General features: G+C 42.2%; 1 protein-coding gene across 6 annotated transcripts in view; it reads right to left on the bottom strand.

The window, feature by feature from the left end:
- Window positions 1-23,451, bottom strand: part of SEMA5A (semaphorin 5A) — a 567,470-nt gene that overhangs the window by 73,166 nt on the left and 470,853 nt on the right. For all 6 annotated transcript variants that reach the window (XM_086361189.1, XM_086361183.1, XM_086361185.1 and 3 more), the window contains 2 exons: window positions 16,586-16,767; window positions 8,798-8,941 (listed from right to left, as the gene is read on the bottom strand). In XM_086361189.1, the coding sequence (XP_086217315.1) occupies window positions 8,798-8,941; window positions 16,586-16,767 (326 nt within the window). The remainder of the gene's footprint in view (window positions 1-8,797; window positions 8,942-16,585; window positions 16,768-23,451) is intronic.

Below are 23,451 nucleotides of genomic sequence, written 5' to 3' on the forward strand. Positions count from 1 at the left end.
ATCTATTTTTAAGGAACCTCCATACTGTTCTCCATAGTAAGAAAAACACTGTCATAATGAGCAAAAAACAGAGGTAAGGAGCTGATTTCCAGGAAAGTAAGAAAGGTAGTTTGGGCAGCATAGTTTCCTGACAGCAAATGCTGATATGACTCAACTGTTTTTCCATCAAATGAAGGACATTTAAGGAATATGGTAGATGCAGGAATATATACAAGCATGAAAAGCAAAAAGGCCAAGCTGAAGGGAGTCCAAAAGATGAAGCACAGAGAGCATCACTGGGCGTTCTGGGAAAGAATGGAAAGCAGGAGTGGGTCTTCCCAGTAGTCATGTAGGGATGTGAGAGCTGGACCAGAAAGAAGGATGAGCACCGAAGAACTGATGCTTTCGAATTGTGCTGGAGAAGACTGTTGAGAGTCCCTTGGACTGCAAGGAGATCAAACCAGCCCATCCTAAAGGAAATGGACCCTGAGTATTCACTTGAAGGACTGATGCTATAGCTGAAGCTCTAATACTTTTGGCCACCTGATGCAAAGAGCTGACTCACTGGATAAGATCCTGATGTTGGGAAAGATTGAAGGCAAAAGGAGAAGAAGGCAGTAAAGGATGGTTAGATAGCATCACCGACTCAATGGACATGAATCTGAGCAAACTCCAGGAGATAGTGAATGACAGGGGAACCAGGGTGCCCTCCATGGGGTCACAAAGAGTTGGACATGACCTAGCAACTGAACAACAGGAATGGGAAGACTGTGGTTAAAAAGTGCTTAAAGAGAAGTGAATAGAAAAAGTCGAGGAGAGTGGAATGATCTGTCTTTATATAGATGGAGTGGAGGAACTTGAGCTTTATTTTCAAGGAACCAAGGAAATCTCAAGCTCCAGAGAAAAAACGAGTACTGTCAGAGTTGGAGTGAAGACTTGGCTGCAGGAGTTGGTGCCTCATCCTGATGGTACTGGAGCCCCTGAGAGGAGCAGAGTTCTCCATGCTTGCATGGAGGTGGTGCTGAGTTCCCAAAGGTGGATTAGGAGGAGCTGATGGAGCAGATGCCAGCCAAGAGGGCGTGTTTGCAACAATCTGAGGCAGAGACACCCCAAGTTTGACAAATACGATGGTGATGGCAAAAGACAGGAAGCGACATCCATGGGACATCCGTGGTAGAGGGGGAACAAGATGGCAACTGTGTGGACATCAAGACAAATGAATAAATAAACTGTAGAGTCTAAAGTCAGCCTCTCCAATGAAAGTGGGTGGCGTGCTTACTTCTAGAGAGAGAGGGCTGATATTTCACAGCATAGGGGGAGTCGGGGACTAATTGGGAAAACGGTTTCGCCTCTAAATCTTCTCATGAAAGAGTAGGCAGTGAAACTAAAGAGTTCTCGCTCTTCTTCATAAGACAGTCTTCCAGGGTCCTGAGTCTCACAGCTCAGGACTCCGGACAGTCTTACATGTGGGAGGGAAGGGGAAGGAGGCTTCTAATTAACAGAGTATGACCTTGAAAACAAAACTGAGGATATAATAGATGAAAAGTGCCAGACCTTTGCAAATGTGCAGTTACAAGACGTAAAGCAAAGCATCCTGACTCCTCAGTGACCATTAACATCCATGTCAGTGCAATGATTGTTCTACTAGGAAACTGCCCTTTGTTTTAAGAAGGTGTTTGGAAGAAGTAAGTCAAGAATACTCAAAACATCAGAATTCTTAGCAGTAAATTAAAAATATCCATGCGGAACCTTTCTCAATGTGGACAGAAGACCATCCCCAGTTTCCAAAGTGATGTTGCCGACATGTAAAGGGTCTGGAATTCCTCAACTCCTTAACACTAACTTCAGCTTTCTAAACCAAAAACAAACCCACATTAAGAGTAGAGCGGGCAAAGGAAAATCTTATTTATAGTACTCATAAAACCCTTGACTTTTTAATAAAAAGCATAGCAGTGGAGCTACCACTTACCAAAAGGAAAGCAAATCAGAATGCACGTATCCTTTCTCATCTCTGTCTACATCATGCTCCCCTCTGAGCATGATGTTTATTACGTTTATTACAGCTGAAAGTCTGCCACAGGAGAACCTGATAACTGTGTGTAGCCTAGAACTTTCTATCCATGTTATAAATTATACCCCTGGCTGCATTTTTAGGTGGTCAACAATGTGCTTTCCTTCTCTTTCTTCTTCTATAGTAGTTCTGTGACAAAAGGCACACCAGATAATGTAACTGGTGTCCTCTGCAAGAGAAGTCAGAGAGCACTAGACATTGCCGGGCTAGTCTGTCATTTATGTCTAGGTTTCACTCAAAAATTCACCTTGGGGGAGTCTGCTCAGATGCTGAGCCCTTACAAGCTCCTAGCTCTGGATTCTCTGCAGTGTCAAGAGAGCACTGGCCCTCTGCCTTTCTTACTCCGTCACCCAACAAACACATGCCAGAGAGACGTGTCTCTTCTTAAATTACAGACTTGGTCATGAACAACAGTGGGCATCTAACCCACTCCAGCATTCTTGCCTGGACAATCCCATGGACAGAGGAGCCTGGCAGGCTGCAGTCCGCAGGGTCGCGAAGAGTCAGACATAGCGACTGAGCACACACAAACTTAGTTACCTCGGTGACTCTGGGTGTGTAAGGATTTTTATTAATTTACGGATAAAATAGATACACAATATATCAGCCATTTGCTCTTCATTACTGAGTCCTTTATACATGGCTGGCTTTTACCAAAGGACAAGCTGAACAGTTCTGAAATCTTATTGGCTCTCTCGGACCCCCAGCCTCTTAGAGCACCGATGGTCACAGATGCATTTCACGATGCATTAAAAATTAAGATTTTCATTTTTCCCATGACTGCTCATTCTCATTTTGCATTTCAGAATGAATTAATAGCCTGGCGCTATTTCTCCATAAATTATCCATTTTCCCACAGACCTAATCTCTGTGAAGAGAACTATCTTTCATAATCCTGCATGGACTAGATTTTCAAAACTGTATCATTTTCCCTTGTCCTATTTCTTCACGCTACAAATTGTGTTCTGTTCTGGTTCCACCCATGTTGGTTTCTCACGAAACCTGTTAGCCTGAGCCAATCAGAGCCCTGTGAGAACTGTTTTCTCCTTGATTTACTCTTAAGTGATCATTGCTTTTCTGGGCCACACTGGGAGAATGGAATCTTCTGTGGCACCAGAGAAACTGTACAAGTATTGAGTTCTCCACAATATTATTTTTTCCCCAAGAAGAAGCTAAGGGATCCATTAGGAAAGAGTAGTGATAATGATTTGCAAAGAGCATCACTTTGACTCATCATGGGATTAAGCAAACTTGCCTGTGCAGACAGAAAAATCATATCATAAACCCCGATTGGTGGCTGGGTCTCTTTACTTTGATAACACAACTGAAAGACGCTAGCGTGGTCTCCATGAGCCTCACTTCCTGGAATTCACATCTTGTGTAATTCCTTCCCACTCTGTGTGGGTGGGACCTGTGACTTGCTTCTAATCAACAGAATATGGCAAAGATGACAGATTGTCATTTCCATGATATGCTACCTAACCCTGTATTATCCTTCTTTCAAGAAGTTCCTTCGTCTTGCTGGCTCTGAAGAAGTAAGCAATCAGATGTGAAAGTCCCAGAGGCAAGGAGTTTAGAGTAGTTTCTGGAAAACAGCTTCAGTCCAACAACACAGGAGAAATCTAGGAAGCAGACCCCTCCCCTTGCCAAAGGAGCCTCAGATGAGACTATGGCCAGTCTATACCTTGGTGCACCCTTGAGTGATGCTGAAGCAAGGGGTCCAGCTAAGCTCCATCCAGGCCACGACCCCAGAGACACTGTGAGCCAATAAAGCACGTGGTGTTTTAGGCAGCTAAGTCTGCAGTAATATTTTTATGAATGACAACTAGAACAGATCTTGATACTTAGACACATGGAGCTACTTTAAGAAGGATCTAAAAATATCAGAGAGGCTTCAGGACTAGAAACTGAGTAGAAGCAAGTAGAATTTTGAGAATCATGGTAGAGAAAATTAATCCCTTTGAATAAACTGTTAGTATAATATTACAGAAGAATATTATTCAGCCTGAAATGCAATGAAGTTCTGATACGTGCTACAAGATGAACTTTGTAAATGATATGCTAAGTGAAATAAGTGAGATACAAACTAGAAAAGATTATATGATTCTACTTACTCAATACTTACTTAAATCTTCTATTAGGCAGATTTATCAACTATTGGTTCCAGAGTTCTTGTTTTGGGGGATGCAGAAGTTTTGGAAATGGTGTTATGGTTGCTCAATAGTTAAATGTAATAATATTCCTAAGTCAAACTCTTAAAAATGGTTAAATGACAATTTTATGTTACAGGCTTCCCTGGTAGCTCAGATGGTAAAGCGTCTGCCTGCAATGCGGGAGACCCAAGTTTGATCGCTGGGTCGGGAAGATCCCCTGGAGATGGAGGAAATGGAAACTCACTCCGGTATTCTTGCCTGGAAAATTCCATGGACGGAGGAGCCTGGTAGGCCACAGCCCATGGTATCGCAAATATTCAGACACGACTGAGCGACTTCCCTTCCCTTTATGTTACAAATGTGTGTGTGTGTGTGTGTGTGTGTGTACATATATATGTGCATGCATCTTCAGTCTCTTCAGTAGTGTCCAAGGCAAGAATACTGGAGTGGGTTGCCATTCCCCTCTCCAGGAGATCTTTATAAATCAGGGATCAAACCCATGTCTTCTATGTTTCCTGCATTGCAGGTGGATCCTTTACCACTGAGCCATTGGGGCAGCAGAAAAAGAAATTGAGGGAAATAATATTAAACAGAAAGGAAATTCTTGGCCTCTCCTGATGGCAAAAGTTACTAAAATGAAGAGGCAGCTTCTGAGCACCACTAGGAATGGCTGGCAAAGAGTAAAAAACTGAAGTTGTGAATGTACAACCTTTTGTTAAAACCTCAGGAGCATCAAAAGATCAGAGTAGTGTTCAGTCCCACAAGGAGTCCTTTCAGAAGTTAAAGAGCAAGAGTCACAGATCTTCTCAATCACAAGAAAGCTGGAGGGTGTTGTCCCTCAGCTGTCTTAGCAGAAGCCCCAGCTAGAGAAGGCCTGTCTCAGAAAGATCTGTGGGTGTAGACTGTTTAGTGGAGCAAAGCCCAAGGAAATTCATGGCAGGCTTCTGAAGTTGACTTCAGCAAAAAGATCACTAGCTGAGAGAAAGTACAAATGAAATGAGGCTGTTGGAAACCCAAACTTCCACTGGCAGGAAGCAGGCTCATTAAACTAACCAGCTGCAGGCACATGCTACCTTTCATGGAAAAGGAAGGGTCAAGCAGGAAACAGACATGAGAGCAGAGCTAAGAACTGTGGAGAATCACCCCCAAGCTTTGCAACTTCATCAAGCAACTCCATACACTTATCTGCATAGATCTCAGAATTTTTACGGAAATTTCTTTGTACCTTCCGTTTCCCCCTTTTTGAACAGAAGTAACCATAGTTATTATCCTCTGCCTGCCCCACCATGTGTCCGCTGAGTGTGTTGGTGGCCAGATAACTTGCCTCACACTTTAAGATGGACAGGCTGAAATGAACTACACCCAGGGAGACTCATTCACTTTGAGTCTGATTTGAATAAGGTTCCAGATTTGGGGAAATGACTGAATGGTATAAAACTGGGAGGAAACTGGAGATGGGGTGAATTGGATGTTGTATGTGATAAGGACAGGTCATCACTGATGGCAGATAAACTCTACGTTGAGCCCAACGATTCCTGCCTCTTGATGTGCAACATCCTTTGCAATGCATACGTTTGTGTATGATGTACATATCTTTCCTCTTGATTGAGCACTAGGTCTGTGACTTTCTTCTAACCAATAAACTATGGCAAGGTGTGGGTATGTCACCTTTGTGATGATATTACATAAGACAGTAATGTTCATTTTGCAAGGAGATTCTCTTCCTTCCTGAATTTGAGGAAGCAAGTGACCACATTGGGAAGGCTTGTTTGTCAAAAAACTGAGGACAGTTTCAGACTGACAATGAGTGAGCAACCAAGGTACCCAGTTTGATGGAAATGAATGCCAATAACAACCACATGAACTTGGAAGTAAATCCTTCCCCAGGTGAGCCTCAGATGAGACCACAGCTCTGGCCAAGCAGAGAACCCAGGTGAATCATAACAGAACTCCTAGTCCACTGAGAGGTTTGTTGTTTTAAGTTTGTTGAGGTTTGTTGAGAGGTGTGTTGTTTTAAGTCAGTAAGTTTGCAGAACTGTTGTTACACAGCAGGAGAAAGTGAATACAGACAAGGATATTCGCATTTCAATAATATTTACACGGGTCCACTGCTTCATCCTTGTGGGCAGCCTCTCTGGGAATCAATACTTCTACTCAGTTTTTACTACTCAAGAAAATAATTTTCCAAAAATTTTGGAACAGATAAACAAATGCCCATGCCTTTTAAAGTACATCTAGAACAGAAATTGGATATTTTCTTTATCCATTATTTAGACAAAAATCAATGTGAACATTTTTGAGATTTCTGTTGCAATAATGTTCTCACTGAATTTTTCACATATTGGAGATTTGATCACAAATAAAAAGTCACTTAGCATTAATTTAGGGACCTTACCGGGAGAGTCAATTTATTCATTTGTGGCCACTCAGGAGTTTTTTAGGTTTGTTGTTGTTCAGTTACCAAGTTGTGTCTGTCTGACTCTTTATGACCCCATGGACTGCAGGATGCCAGGCTTCCCTGTCCCTCACCATCTCCCAGAGCTTGCCCAAGTTCATGCCCATTGCATCAGTGATTCCATGCAACCATCTCATCTCATCGTATCTCATTTTTAGGTTTGATGGTGTTTAAATAAGCATGATGTGACCTTATTAATGAGTGTATATGTCTAGCCCTTGTTCTTTCATACCTTCCCATGAAGATCAGGGTCTCCTTTAATCTTAAGTTCAGTTCTCAAATATGTCTTTTGTCAAAATTAGGATGGTATTTCTTTATATTACTTAGGTAGAGAGACTTCCCACATAACCTGACAAAGACACTAAGAACTCTTTGCTAGTGAAGAGTTCTTAGTGCCCAGAAAGAGTTCTTAGTGCCAAGAGTTCTTTGCCAAGAAAGAGATGCCATGCATTTGTTTTTTCTAGCTTTCATTAACTTCTCAATCACCCCCTAAGAAAGGCTGTTTCAAAGGGAGATTCCCTGGGGATACAGGCCCTGTTCTTATCATCCACATGTCTATTACTTAGTTCAAGTTCCCTCCTCAAGCAAATACTCATCTAGTCCAAAAGTGTTTCTTCTGTAAAATAAGAACACTTTAAACGAAAGTTCCCCAAACACATTAACCATCCTGATCTTTTTCTGAAAATGAAGCTTTATGAACACTTGTAAATGGATACAGAACATATATAGATGTTAACCACACAATTAACCAGCTTCTTCCTTCCTGTGTGCTCAGCTTGGGAAAGGTGATAACAGGTGTGAGGTTTGTGGAGGTGCTGTGATTCTAGGGGTGGATAGAGGTCACTTTACCTGAATGGGCTCTATTATGTGACAACATGCAGCATTTAAAACTTCTGGCCAATTTAAAACCTTCTAATGCTGGAAGACATCTTCCCCATAATCGACTTTCCCACTTATCAACTGGTGTCAGATTGGAAATGACAGGCTTGTGTTAGACTGTCACAGGGTACTACTTCAAAAACAACCAACTTTGCCTTGTAAAAATCATCCTTCATTTTTCTCTGAGTCAAAAGAATGCAATCTTAATTGGTGATTTAGGAACACAATGAAGAGAGAAGAAAACGATTCTCTCCAGTTAATTTCAGGTTGTAATAAATATCTGATGGAGAATTACCTACCCACTAAGCCTGTTGGCTTTGTCTGTATAAATATTAATCACATAAGCCAATAACTGCATAGGTATTTTTACGAGGCACCCACTGAAGTCATTTCACAGGATACAATTTAATTAAAAAGTACTGAAAGCCAATTTGCTTCTCATGGACCAAGAACATAAACTGATGTGACTGTGGAGAGTTAAGACTCACAAAGGTGACGTGGAATTCACCTACCTGGATTTTCTCCCAAAACCATAAACGAGGGTGTACTTTAAATACGGAAGGAAGAGCCAGTTATCACAACTGCAGATTTATAAGGCCAAAACCAAATGTTTGAGTCTACAAAGAGCAACAAGTTGTTAAATGCGAGACTGAACTGAAATGTCCCATGGACGTGCTGAAAGCTTAAAATACACATGGAAAAGGAACCCTCCCTCTGGGTTGTCCTGCAGGTTCACTGAGGGGTCCTGTTAATAGACAAGTGTGTAGTTGTAATTATAGCCAAAATACTCACTATCTCACCTGGTGCCAGTGCTTAATTCAGTCGTGATGGAAAACTTACCTCTTCTGATCAACACCATCTGGACCCAGGACCAGCTCAGGCCCTATTTGGACCTGGAGGTGTGAGACCAGTCTAGCAGAATTTTAATAAGAGCAGTCACTCCCCAGCAGACTCACTTGCTTCATCTCTGGGGAGCCCAGCAAAGAGATGCCCGCTGTCCCCGTGTCTCTCATCCCTCAAGAGCCGCTGGGCTGAGTGAACCCTGCAGGCTCCACGGTGCCCCCACCAGTGATGCTGTCCACCCCAAGCTTTGGTTGAAATTAACGGATGAAAGAAAAGAGGTCATTCAGCTCAACAGAAAAGGATGCCACAGACAAGCTGAGCTGGATCCAGAAACTGAAACCGCAGGGAAACCGACTGCACCGGGATGACAGGAAGCAGGAGGGTGGCAACCCGGAGGCGCAGAGGGTAGGTACCCACCTCTCCTCGCGGTTCTGCCCGACGCACACCCGGCCCCCGTGCCGCGGGGTGGGGTTGCTGCAGGACCGCTGCCGCACCTGGAAGCCGATCCCACACGTGGTGCTGCAGGGAGACCACGAGGTCCAGGGGGTCCAGCCTCCGTTCCTGGGGGAAGAAGCAGCAGGGTCACTGGGGTCAACTTGCCCGAGGCCCAACTTCTATCTGCACCCGCCCCCAAGCTCGCACGGGGGTTCCCCCCACGGGGACCACTGACCGCCGGCTACGAAGGCTATGGGAGCAAGCAGGCCTGGGAATCAATGAAATGTACTGTCTCGGGAACCACAGCTACTATGAAATCTGTCCCCGCCCCCGAACCTGATTTTCGAGTCAAAAAAGAAAACTTGAGAGTCAAGTTTTACATGTACTTGCAAATAACTTAAAAACAGGCTAATTAGAAACAAGAAAGCTTAATGGTGAAAACGTTAAGCTAATGAAAAATAATGCCATTTTTGTTTTTTGACAAGCAATTAGAGATGCATCCCTGAAACTTTGGCCTTTATAATTTTATTTGATTTGTACTGTATCAGTTATAATCTAGGAAAAGGGCACATTGAATCAAATAATCATCTAAATGTTTCCTTTAAAATCTATTAATGGCAGTGACAATCAGTAACTCTCTTGATGGCATTCGTGTTCATAAAGAGTACCATAATGTCCAAAGTTATAAAACAAGCTTTATTAAAAATGAAGAAAGGATATTTTAAATTCAGATTCTTGGCTATTCTCTAATAATCTGACAAAGATATAGACTATAATCAGATCAGATCAGTCGCTCAGTTGTGTCCGACTCTGCGACCCCATGAATCACAGCACGCCAGGCCTCCCTGTCCATCACCAACTCGCGGAGTTCACTTAGACTCATGTCCATTGAGTCAGTCATGCCATCCAGTCATCTCATCCTCTGTCGTCCCCTTCTCCTCTTGCCCCTAATCCCTCCCAGCATCAGAGTCTTTTCCAATGAGTCAACTCTTCACATGAGGTGGCCAAAGTACTGGAGTTTCAGCTTTAGCATCATTCCTTCCAAAGAAATCCTAGGGCTGATCTCCTTCAGAATGGACTGGTTGGATCTCCTTGCAGTCCAAGGGACTCTCAAGAGTCTTCTCCAACACCACAGTTCAAAAGCATCAATTCTCCAGCGCTCAGCCTTCTTCACAGTCCAACTCTCACATCCATACATGACCACAGGAAAAACCATAGCCTTGACTAGATGAACCTTTGTTGGCAAAGTAATGTCTCTGCTTTTGAATATGTTATCTAGGTTGGTCATAACTTTCCTTCCAAGGAGTAAGCGTTTTTTAATTTCATGGCTGCAGTCACCATCTGCAGTGATTTTGGAGCCTCCAAAAATAAAGTCTGACACTGTTTCCACTGTTTCCCCATCTATTTCCCATGAAGTAATGGGACCGGATGCCATGATCTTCGTTTTCTGAATGTTGAGCTTTAAGCCAACTTTTTCACTCTCCACTTTCACCTTCATCAAGATGCTTTTGAGTTCCTCTTCACTTTCTGCCATAAGGGTGGTGTCATCTGCATATCTGAGGTTATTGATATTTCTCCCGGCAATCTTGATTCCAGTTTGTGTTTCTTCTAGTCCAGTGTCTCTGCATATAAGTTAAATAAACAGGGTGACAATATACAGCCTTGACATATTCCTTTTCCTATTTGGAACCAGTCTATTGTTCCATGTCCAGTTGTAACTGTTGCTTCCTGACCTGCATACAAATTTCTCAAGAGGCAGATCAGGTGGTCTGATATTCCCATGTCTTTCAGAATTTTCCACAATTTATTGTGATCCACACTGTCAAAGGCTTTGGCATAGTCAATAAAGCAGAAATAGATGTTTTTCTGGAACTCTCTTGCTTTTTCCATGATCCAGCGGATGTTGGCAATTTGATCTCTGGTTCCTCTGCCTTTTCTAAAACCAGCTTGAACATCAGGAAGTTCACAGTTCACATATTGCTGAAGCCTGGCTTGGAGAATTTTAAGCATTACTTTACTAACGTATAAATAGGAAGTGCCAATTGTGTATATCTTTATTTATGTTACTTTAACATGTATAAAATAAGGCAGATATATTAAAATATAAAATAAAAAACACTTTTATAAAAGTGGGTTATACAATAAGCTGCTAGTAACAGCCAGAGAAAAATTTTTGTTTAACATTGTATTTTTTTTCCTTAAAATGTCTGTTTGTAGAATATTTATAATTTAAATATCTCCCTTAGTATTTTATCCCTGCTATTTAAAAATAAACTATTGGAATTTTTTTTAATTTAAGTATTATTAATAAAATATATGTTAAAACCAGAGTCCAAACTCCCATATAGTTAACTGCATGTAGAATTGTTTCTCTATTTCTCTATTCACATATGCATTTCTAAATACTGTTACTCTTGTCTATGGTATTTATATTTCCACTGAAATAATTCTTATTTTACTTCATACATTCCTTTAAAAGCATGCAGGTGCACAGCTATACCATTGAAGCTCAAGGTATAAACAGCACACTACATACATAATTTCTAACACAATTTCAAATGAAAGCTCCTCTGAGAAAATTCTTAGCATATTTCATATTTCCCTACTTTATTTTCTGAAACTTAAAAATAATCAAAATCAAAATAAAGTGATACCTCAATGTATGATATAACAAAGCTGCTTCATAATAATTTAACCAAAATAACACAAAATAAGACAGATTTCTGAAGCTGTTTCTACAATTAGTATCTTACATGTCATTCCTCACACAATTTTAAAAAGTATACAAGTAATGTAATTTCAACATAAATAAAATGAAAACATAAATAAAATAAACATAAAAATAGAAATAAACATAAGTAAAATAAATTTCAACATAAATAAAAAGAAAAATTTTAAGCTTCTTTTATATAAAAAATATTTAGATAATGCAAGAAATACTGCTCCCAAAATTGCTTGGAAATTCTTAATCACCTAAATCTTTTAACAAACATGACACCTTATGATGTCATCTACTCTCAATCTATGGAACCTGTTGTATACAGGGCAGTAGGTATTTTAAATCATAGGAATATAGTACGTTAGGAGATTAATGACTGCATTGTACACATACATGACTATTTTATGGTGCTGGGTTCACATACCTCAAAGTGCTCTTTAGAGGCAGCCATAGCAGCAGGCAACCAAAGAAGCAGCATTGAAAGTGAGAGTGTTAGTCACTCAGTTGCATCTGACTCTGTGACCCCATGGCCTGTAGCCCACCAGGCTCCTCTGTCCATGGGATTCTCCAGGCAAGAAGACTGGAGTGGGTTGCCATGCCCTCCTCCAGGGTATCTTCCTGACCCAGGAATAGAACCTGGGTCTCCTGCATTGCTGGCAGATTCTTTACCAACAGGGCCACCAAGGAAGCCCAGAGTAGCATTAAGTCAGCATATATCAGCAGATGGATCATTTTTTTTATTAAGTCAGTTGAAAACAATCCACTTAATGCATTTAAAACATCACTGAAGCAGGTTTGTTTACTAATATTTGATTTTTAGTCTTAAAATAACCACTAATTGTATCACAGCTCCTTTTAGTGAATGGCATTCCAAAACTAGAGCCAGAGCTGAGCAGGCATCAATAAAGTCACAAGAATGTCTGTGATAGTCCTTTTTTCCATTAAACAATATAAAATAGAGTACCACTCATTGACTGTAGCCTTCCAACAATAACAGTTCTACAGCTTTTATGAAGTTTCTGCCAGGCATCAGTGGAAACCACCTTAGTTTTATAGAAATAATGCAACACGCAATGTTGAGATGCTCTTGTTTTCTGAAATAACGCAAACAGTCTAATCTCTGTAGCCTTCATGGGCTCCTTTTTGACTGTGTGGAGCATCTGAGCTGGCCTATGGAGATGGTGAACAGAGGGCAAAATCTGCCCTTGCAGCCTGCCTTTCCTTATCTGACCGCCCTTCCCTTCTTGGGCAGGCAGTGTCCTCAGGCCCTGGGTTGCCATACAGTGTGGTCCCCCAACACGTTTGTCAGTGTGAGTGATGTCACAGACCACTTGCACAGAGGTCTCTGCATTCTAAATTGGCTCTTGGAAAGAAGATAACACTTAGGAAAAATAAGTCGTACAATAAGTGAGGAGGGTGAGTGTGGACACTGATCTGAGAAGCTTTCCCGGTGCTTCTTGCTTTTTAAATTTTTTATGTCTTTTTTATTGCAGTATGGATGATTCACAATATTGTGTTAGTTTCAAGTGTCCTGGTGTTTGTTTAAAATATAACATATTGATTGGGAGACCAGGACTGACATGTGCACACTGCTGATCTTGTGTGTATATCTGTGATGCTCAATCATGTCTGACTCCTTACGAATGCTTTGATTATAACCCACGAGGCTCTTCTGTCCAGGGGATTTTCCAGGCAAGAATACTTGAGTGGGTTGCCATTTCTTACTCTAGAGGATATTCTCAACCGAGGAATCAAACCCGGTGATACTTTGTATAAAACAGATGACTAATGAGAACCTACTGTATAGCACAGGGGACTCTACTTGATGCTCTGTGGTGACCTAAATGGGAAGGAAATCCAAAAACGAGACGATATCCGTATATGTATAACTAATACACTTTGTTGTACAGTAGAAACTAATATAACACTGTAAAGCAACTATACTCCAGTTTTTTAAAAAAAGGAACATATTACTGTGGCCACAGCACTATACATGGTGCAGGGAAGGGAGGAGAAAAGTGACTATGGTTGTAAAAAAAAAAAAATGAGCCAACAACAAAACAATACACAGATGACAGAAAACCTACTCATGGCTGACACCGTGTGAGCCTCCTCCAGGTTACTCAGCAGCGGATATTAGCTGCGCTTCCCTTCAGCTGTTCTGAGCATTCCTGCTAAGTTATTTCAGCCCTCTCTGCCTCTCTGTGACCCCATGGACTGTAGCCCGCCAGGATCCTCTGCCCATGGGGAGTCTCTAGGCAAGAACACTGGAGTGGGTTGCCATGCCCTCCTCCAGGGCATCTTCCCCACCCAGGGATTGAACCTGTGTCTCTCACGTCTCCAGTACTAGCAGGCAGGTTCTTTACTACTGGCGCCACCTGGGAAGCCCGCTCGGAACGCAGCGCAGAGCTTTCTGGGTAAAGACTTGGCTTCTGTCAGAGAACATAGTGGTAGACTCTGGGGTCTGTCTGCCTTTCTCCAGATGGTGAGGGTATCGGCGGTTATAACTCTCAGGTGAGAGAATCTAACACCGTCAAGGGTTCTGCCGCTACAGAGCTCCCCTTGTGAACAGCTGCGGTCTTTATGGGGCCTACAGCACAGCACACCCAGCTTCCTGCCTTCCCCTCATCCCCCCTGGAGATGCTCAGAACCCTCTCCGTACTTCTGCACACAATCTCACTGTCAGAGTGGTCGTCCTGACCAACCAGGACGGACGCAGGTTTTGCTCCTAGAAAAAAAGTCCCATTAAAAAAAGTATACGGAGCCATCATTGGAAGCTGCAGACTTATTTAGATGACAAAAACTCTGTCAAAGCTCCAAGCCTTCCTTGACATTCTACCTTACTACTGAGCTAGTTCGAGTTCTGTCTCTCTCCGTTCCTTCCTCCTTCCCAAAGAATTAGAATTCAGAAGGGGTGTAGACATTCATGTGTTCACTTTAATTATAAAATTAAACCAGATTTTCATGATTGATAGGAAGTCTGACTTGGCCCCAGTTTGATAATAGAGTCTGGCTTAGCTAATTACCTTATACTGTGGATTTATTTCCATAAATTGAATGCCCTTAATCTGTAGCTCCAAGATAATGACAAATTTAAATGATGTGATATAACAGCATTTAATCAAAGATATTATATTTGCCAAATGTATTGAATTAGCAATATTTTGAATTCCCCAACACTTTCTGAGTATATTAAGTTAAACAATAACAAAGATAAATGAAGAAGGGGTTTAACTTAGAGTCATTAGATCAGTCTTTGTAAAGGCTTTCTGATGTACTTTGCACTAATTGAGGAAGTACTTGACATCAGTGACTGTGCCAAAAAAAAAAAAATCAGTTTGCAAGTTAGGTGGTTTCCACTTTTCTGCTTCCAACAAAACTGAGTGAGGCCAACATAAACAAGTTATCAACTGATAAAGGGCATTAAAAACAATTTCTGATGTCAGATTACCATAGTTTTGGCAGATAACTTCAAAGGAATATGTAAACTAATAAGCCCTTGCTGCTAGAAAACCAAATATTTGCTGCGAACTGGCCTTGTTCACTTGACTTCTCACCACTGTCTCTTTCCTTTGACAGCACCAGGGGCTTCCAGTGGATAGAAGTAAGTGAGTGCTATGGTTCCTCCCTCTTGACCCTGCAGTGAGGTGGTTCATAAGGATGAAGATCAAATCTGGTGACACCCATAAAACTGCATCATGGCCTGTTTTTGCCAATGATGGAATCCTAGCTTCCTATCCCTCGGGCACACTGAAATGTGCACTCATGAGAGGTCCGCATCAAGCAGACAGGATGCTCCTGGCAGCTGAGCATTCTCTTCCGTTACCATGAGAGACACAATCCCCGAGTCAGGCAAGGACAGAGATGCAGGCACAGTGTATTAACTCATGCATTCTTGGATCCCCCTTAAGTCGTCAACCAAAAATTATCGCTAATAGCTCATATACCAGTAAGTGACACTCTCATGTGGATTTGGAAAGCCATATGCACTTTTAGAGGGGCTTCCCAGATGGCACAGTGGTAAAGAATCTATCTGCCAAAGCAGGAGATGTGGGTTTGATTCCTGAGTCAGGAAGATCCCCTGGAGAGGGAAATGGCAGCCCACTCCAGTATTCTTGCCTGGAAAATCCCATGGTCAGAGGAGCCTGGTGGGCTTCAGTCCCTTGGGTCACAAAGAGTCAGACATGATGGAGCATCAAGATATTGAAATATGCATTTTAAGAAGCAGGGTCCTCTGAGTGTAAGCATCAGGGTAGGATAGCTTTGGTAGTTTCAGAAATGGCCCCTAGAGTCGACATTCCTGAATCTGTGAAGGACTGGTCTAGGGTAACAACTAAAGCTCACATGTCCACACAGGTACCTGCAGTGGGTCAGCTGCCAAGCACAACGTTTGTACTTGGACAGTGTGGTTTTTGGATGTTCTGTCTCCATAGCAAGCTACTCACCTGCCCTCTAAAAGAATGGTGGTAAACTAGATACCCTTCATATACTTGCAAGTTGTCACTGAATTCTCTTTTCACCAAAAGCTTCAAATGTTGCAGACATTTCTGTTACATCACTATTTGAATGTGTGAATGGAATTTAAATACCACAGAGATTTGATAGTCACCTTCGCATTTAAAAAATTGATGGGCAGAGTCTAATTTAACATTCAGAAACTGTATGCTTTTCTTTCTTCTAACATTTTGCATACTCAAAACACTTTTCCCAGTCTAACAATGAACATAAAGAGGCTTAGAATCTGATTTTTAATTTTTTAAATTGAGTTATAGCTGATTTACAATATCATGTTAGTTTTAGTTATATAGCACAGCAATTCAGTTATAACACATCTATGTACAGGATGCATAGGTATATAAGTGTATTGCAAATTAGGTTTTTAATTTAAAATCTCCCCCCACAGATCATGTCATTTTTAAGTGATCAACCTCTCTATCTTTTTGTGACCTTTCTCTTGAATAGGGAAGGCATTTATCGGAAGTGATTTCCCAAACGCCTGGACAAGCTGGGTTTACACTTGCGTTTAAGCCCAAGTGTCAGGAGGGACGCACCTGGAGCAGTTCGCGATCTCCATGCGGGGGCCCTGGCACTGCCAGCCGCCACACTGGGGGGCCGGGCTGTCGCAGGAGCGGGTGCGACAGAGGCAGGATCCCACGGCGCTGCCATCCGTGTGCGTGCAGGGTGTCCACGGAGACCACGCGCCAAAGTGCCCATCCACAGTGAGATTCCTCACCTAGGAAGCAGACATAGGCAAGGATGTCAGAAAGGGTTAAGGCTGCAAACATAATAAGAAAAAAAAATGAGATCTCCCACAAGGCCATCAGAGCTTCTTTGGAATATCTCATATTGCAATCAAAAAGAGAGGAAGGGGAAGTATTTCGAAGGAAAGCAGGAGAGGCCACTTTGGAGACAGGGATGAAGTGGAGGAGAGGAGGTGGAGGAAGGAGGTGGAGGGGAGGAGGGAACAGACGGAAAGGAGGAGGGAGAGGGGGAAGGTGCTAATGACCTGTCAATCAAACCATGGCAGGGTTGTCTACTCTAGTTCTTTTTTTTTTTTTTTTTAATTTATTTATTTAAATTGGAGGCTAATTACTTTACAATATTGCAGTGGTTTTTGCCATACATTGACATGAATCAGCCATGGGTGTACATGTGTTCCCCATCCTGAACCCCCCTCCCAACCTCCCTCCCCACCCCATTCCTCAGGGTCATCCCAGTGCACCAGCCCTGAGTGCCCTGGCTCATGCATCAAACCTGGACTGGCGATTTGTTTCACATATGATAATATACATGTTTCAATGCTATTCTCTCAAATCATCCCACCCTTGCCTTCTCCCACAGAGTCCAAAAGTCTATTTCTTCTTGTTTCTGTTGTTTTTCATAACAAAACATCTTTTATTCGTGAGGAAGCCATGTAAAACTTATTATGAGTAAGTATAAGTATAATTTTAGGAATCAAATTTAGGACTTTCCTGTGGCTCAGATGGAAAAGAATCTGCCTACAATGTAGGAGACCTGGGTTTGATTGCTGGGTCAGGAAGATCCCCTGGAGAAGGAAATGGCAACCCACTGCAGTACTCTTGCCTGGAAAATCCCATGGACGGAGGAGTCTGGTAGGCTACAGTCCATGGGGTCACAAAGAGTCAGATATGACTGAGTGACTTCACTTTCACTTTTAGGAATCAAGAATAAAGGACATCCTCTCTCCTCTTCTAAACATGCAAGAACAGAGTGGAGCAGAATAGGCTGTAGCTACTGAAGCTAAAGGTAAAGGAGAAAAGGAAAGATATATCCATCTGAATGCAGAGTTCCAAAGAATAGCAAGGAGAGATAAGAAAGCCTTCCTCAGTGATCAGTGCAAAGAAATAGAGGAAAACAATAGAATTGGAAAGACTAGAGATCTCTTCAAGAAAATTAGCATTACTCTAATTAAATACCAAGGGAAACTTTCATGCAAAGATGAGCACAATAAGGACAGAAATGGTAGGGACCTAACAGAAGCAGAAGATATTAAGAAGAGGTGGCAAGAATACACAGAAGAACTGTATAAAAAATATCTTCATGACCCAGATGATCATGATGTTGTGATCACTCACCTATAGTCAGACATCCTGGAATGTGAACTAAAGTTGGCCTTAGGAAGCATCACCACAAACAAAGCTAGTGAAGGTGATGTAATTCCAGCTGAGTTATTTCAAATCCTAAAAGATGATGCTGTGAAAGTGCTGCACTCAATATGCCAGCAAATTTGGAAGACTCAGCAGTGGCCACAGGACTGGAAAAGGTCAGTTTTCATTCCAATCCCAAAGAAAGGCAATGCCAAAGAATGTTCAAACTACCACACAATTGCCCTCATTTCATATGCTAGCAAAGTAATGCTCAAAATTCTCCAAGCCAGGCTTCAACAGTACATGAACTGTGAACTTTCAGATGTTCAAGCTGGATTTAGAAAAAGCAGAGGAACCAGAGATTAAATTGCCAACATCCACTGGATCATCAAAAAAGCAAGAGAGTTCCAGAAAAATATCTACTTCTGCTTTACTGACTATCCCAAAGCCTTTGACTGGGATCACAACAAACTGTGGAAAATTCTGAAAGAGATGGGGATACCAGAGCACCTGACCTGCCTCCTGAGATATCTGTATGCAGGTCAGGAAGCAACAGTTAGAACTGGAAAAACAGACTGGTTCCAAATCAGGAAAGGGGTACATCAAGACTGTATATTGTCACCCTGTTTATTTAACTTATATGCAGAGTATATCATGTGAAATGCTTGGCTGGATGAAGCACAAGCTGGAATCAAGATTGCCAGGAGAAATATCAATAACCTCAGATATACAGATGACACCACCCTTCCTTATGGCAGAAAGCAGCAAGAACTAAAGAGCCTCTTGATGAAAGTGAAAGAGGAGAGTGAAAAAGTTGGCTTAAAAGTCAACATTCAGAAAACTAAGATTATGGTATCCGGTCCCATCACTTCATGGCAAATAGGTGGGGAAACAATGGAAAGAGTGATAGACATTTTTATTTTGGGGGGCTCTAAAAATCACTGCAGATGATGACTGCAGCCATTAAATTAATAGATACTTGCTTCTTGGAAGAAAAATTATGACCAACCTAGATAACATATTAAAAAGGAGAGACAGTACTTTACCAACAAAGGTCCATCTAGTCAAAGCTATGGTTTTGTTAATAGTCATGTATGGATGTGAGAGCTGGACTATAAAGAAAGCTGGGCACTGAAGAATTGATCCTTTTGAATTATGGTGTTGGAGAAGACTATTGAGAGTCCCTTGGACTGCAAGGAGATCCAACCAGTCAATCCTGAAGGAAGTCAGTCCTGAATATTCATTGGAAGGACCAATGCTGAAGCTGAAACTCCAATACTTTGGCCACCTGATGGGAAGAACTGACTCATTGGAAAAGACCTTGATGCTGGGAAAGATTGAAGGTGGGAGGAGAACGGGCGACAGAGGATGGGATGGCTGGATGGTATCACTGACTCAGTGGATGTGAGTCTGAGTGAACTCCGGGAGTTTGTGATGGACAGGGAGGCCTGGCGTGCTGCAATTCATGGGGTCGCAAAGAGTCGGACAGGACTGAGCGACTGAACTGAACTGAAGGACCTATTTTAAAGCACAGGGAACTCCGCTCAGTAGTCTGTGTTGATCTATATTGGAAAAGAATCCGAAAAATTAATGTATGTGTATATGTATATATGTGTGTGTGTGTGTGCGTATGTGTATGTATATCTGATTCACTTCATTGTACACCAGAAGCTAACACTATACTCCAATAAAAATTAATGAAAAAAGAAAACATAAAATGAAAAAAAGAACTGAAGTTAAAACTCATACATGTACAACTCTTGCATTTTTATGTTCCTTAAAACATTGAAAGATTGGTCAACTAGTTTTATTTAAGATCTGGCTTGGTCTAAAAAAGTCATTTCAAACTGACATTTAGTTTACAAATTAAAAGAGTACCTATTAAGCAACCAGATATGTCCTAGTTGTTAAGCACATGCCAGTCAAATCTGTATTGTGTCCACCCTCCCAGAGTTTATGAGTCGGCATGGAGGAGCTGGACCCATAATAATTACTGCAAATAAATCCAATGATACAGCTCAGAGTAGGGGGTGTGAACGAGGAGATGGGGGGCTTCCAGCAAGCTGGTGGGGTCTGGAGGGATGGTGATGATGGGGCGTCTGGGCGAAGGGGTCTGCTGGGGCTGTGGAGGCAGAGGGCAGCCTGAGTGATGACAGAGGGGAAGGATACTGCCACATGTGTGGGCACCAGGCTGCTGTCCCTGGGACGGGAGGAGGTGGCCCAGAGGAAGCAAAGCTGAGACCTGAGCTAGAAGCTTCTAGAAGGGTCAGAACAGAGGGTGGGAGGGGTGTGTGGATGCCCTACGATGTGGATGCTCTGTGACGTGGGATGCTGAGAGCCCTAAGGGAGGGCCCTTGATGGTCCCTTGACCCATGGAGCCTAGTCCAGGGCAGGTGGAACCACATCATGTCAGCTCAAATCTGACAAGGGGATCTTCCCAGGAGGTAGTGAGTCCCAAGATTTGAGACTCACGGGACCCAGACTTCAGATCACCCAGCCCGCAGAAGGAATTTCCCCTTTGCAAATGGACAGAAGGCATAGAGTCCAAACCTCCTGAATTTAACATGGGGAAACTGTGCGTTTCTTAGAAAATACGATAAACGAAGAGATGAGGTTACATGTAAGTTACATGCTTCGCTTTATCCTCTGCTCTCTGCTGCTCCCACCATCTTGCTCACAAGTTCCTGCCCTGGTTGATTCTGGGGGATTCAAGACTCGTCATCCACATGGGGGGAGCAGAACTCCAGGGAGGAGAGAATTAATTCCTTTGGAGCAAACAAACTGTGACATGACTGAGCGGAGTCAGACACGACTTAGCAACTAACATGAGTAACTTGTAAAACAAACTGTACTTGTGTGTCACAGTTTCAAAACAAAGGCGAAACCATATTTTGTGAAAATCCAGGCAACTTTCCTGTGGTCTGGTGGCTAAGAATCCAAGCTCCCAATGCAGGGGCCCTAGGTTTGATCCGTGGTCAGGGAACTAGATCCCATAACTTGCAACTAAGATCCAGCATAGCCAAATAAATAAATATTAAAAATACATATATATCCAAGTCAGTTTTATCTCTGCACTGTCATGCCTCCAAATACAACAGGCAAGAGTAACCACTGCTGGTGGTTTAGTCGCTAAGTTGTGTCCAACTCTTTGCGACCCCATGGACTGTAGCCCACTAGGCTCCTCTGTCCATGGAATTCTCTAGGCAAGAATACTGGAGCGGGTTGTCATTTTCTTCTCCAGAGGATCTTCCTGACCCAGGGATTGAACCCAGGTCTGCTACATTGCAGGCAGATTCTTTACTGACTGAGCCACCAGGGAAGTTCAGCATTAACTGTTTCCATTTCCTCTGACCTGGCTGGTTGCTCGTCTCCAGCTGCCACAATGATGACTCTGTCCTTTCTTATCCACACCCAAGGCTTTATACCCACTTGCCACACCTGGCTCTTTCTATAAGATGCGGTCAAAAGGGAGAGGAGAAACCTGCCTGATCCTCTGGATTCTGAGTGATTCACGGGATCCTACACAAATGAGTGAAGGGACGAAGGCAGATATTTCCTGAAGCAAACATCCCCGTTTCTAAGTTCCCTGTAACCTACTGTCCCACCAGGATAAAAAAAAAAAAAATGCAACTCCTACTCTGACCATACTTCAGACTGTGGTGTTGGAGAAGACTCTTGATCCTCCCTTGGGCTGCAAGGAGATCGAACCAGTACATCCTAAAAGAAATCAACCCTGAATATTCTTTGGAAGGACTGAGGACAGATGCTGAAGCTGAAGCTCCAATACTTTGGCCACCTGATGCTGGGAAAGACTGAGGGCAGGAGGGGAAGGGGGCGGCAGAGGATGAGATGCTTGGATGGCATCACTGACCCAGTGAACGTGAGTTTGAGGAAGTTCCAGGAGATAGAGAAGGACAGGGAAGCCTAGTGTGCTGCAGTCCATGGGATCGCACAGAGTAGGACAACTTAGTGACTGAATAACAACAAACTCTAACCTTAAGGACACTTCAGTGTTTTCTTAGAAACAGAGTCCTATGTAACCTTAATTCCCTTTTCCTTCTTTCACAGTAGATTTCGGTAATACCTGTCTGGCTATCTGAACATAACATGTGGATGACAAGTGGGTCACCAATCACTTAGTCTACCGATCAGCCACTGCTTTGGGAGATGCTGCCAGCTGGGAATGGCACTGATCTGCAGAAAAGGGAGAATCTCAGAAGTATTGGACTTAAGTCCAGATTTATTTCCCAATGTAGTTTCAGAATCCTGTGTAAAATTTTTAGTCTGTGGTTTATGGTGTCTGATGTCTAAATAAAGAGCTCTAGGCTTAATCATTGCTAATGTCTCCTTTCACTCAAAGATGTTAATTACATAGTAGCCAGGGAAGAATCTGTTATTTTAATACATTTAGGTGCTTATTTGGTATACTTTATTTTGTTAGTCACTGCAGCATGTATTTTGAAAAACAGACTCATTGTATGACATAGTGTGCTAATAACCACGTGTGCAGACAGTATTCTTTCTTGGTGAACCCCAAGGACAGAAGAGACTGGCAGGCTACAGTCCATAGGATCGCAAAGAGTTAGACACGACTGAAGTGACTTAGCATGCATGTACACACCACCAGAGTGTGGATGACATTCACACATAAATCAAGCCCAGGTGGATTTCCTTGGTAGCTCAGATTAAAGAATCTGCCTGCCAATGCAGGAGACTCGTTTGATCCCTGGGTCAAGAAGATCCCCTGGAGAAGGGAATGGCTACCCACTCCAGTACTCTTGCCTGGAGAATTCCAGGGACAGAGGAACCTGGAGGGCTTCAATCCATGCAGTAGTAAAGATTCAGACACAACTGAGTGACTAACACTTTCACTTTCTCCCTTGTTAAGCAACACTGCAAGTTAGGACATATATATTACTTGAATCACTCTAGGTATATAAATTTAGATCTAACTTTAGTATTTGAAATCTCTTATACTGAGTAAAATGCTTACATTACAATAATATAAGCAAAAAGAACATTAATCAATATGTCAATTAACTAGTGTCCTGTCTCCTGGATAAGGGAAATCCATAAACATTTTTAAATAGGGAACTTTGAGTGGAAAATAGGTCTCTGTCTTTACTCTGGTCCATAAAGTCAAACTTTTCTTTCATTTCAGTCAAAAATTAAAAATAATAATATAAATTACATTTTAATTGCTTTTAAAAATACTTCTCTAAGCCTGATCTACATCAATGCTAATCATTTCATTTAGCTCATTTCTTTCTAAGAGATTTTTCGAAAGATATGTATAATTAATTAAAACA

This window comes from Bos grunniens, chromosome 20, assembly GCF_055505025.1.
Source record: "Bos grunniens cultivar Pamir isolate PY7600 chromosome 20, Bosgru_T2T1.0, whole genome shotgun sequence".
NCBI classification, from domain to species: domain Eukaryota; kingdom Metazoa; phylum Chordata; class Mammalia; order Artiodactyla; family Bovidae; genus Bos; species Bos grunniens.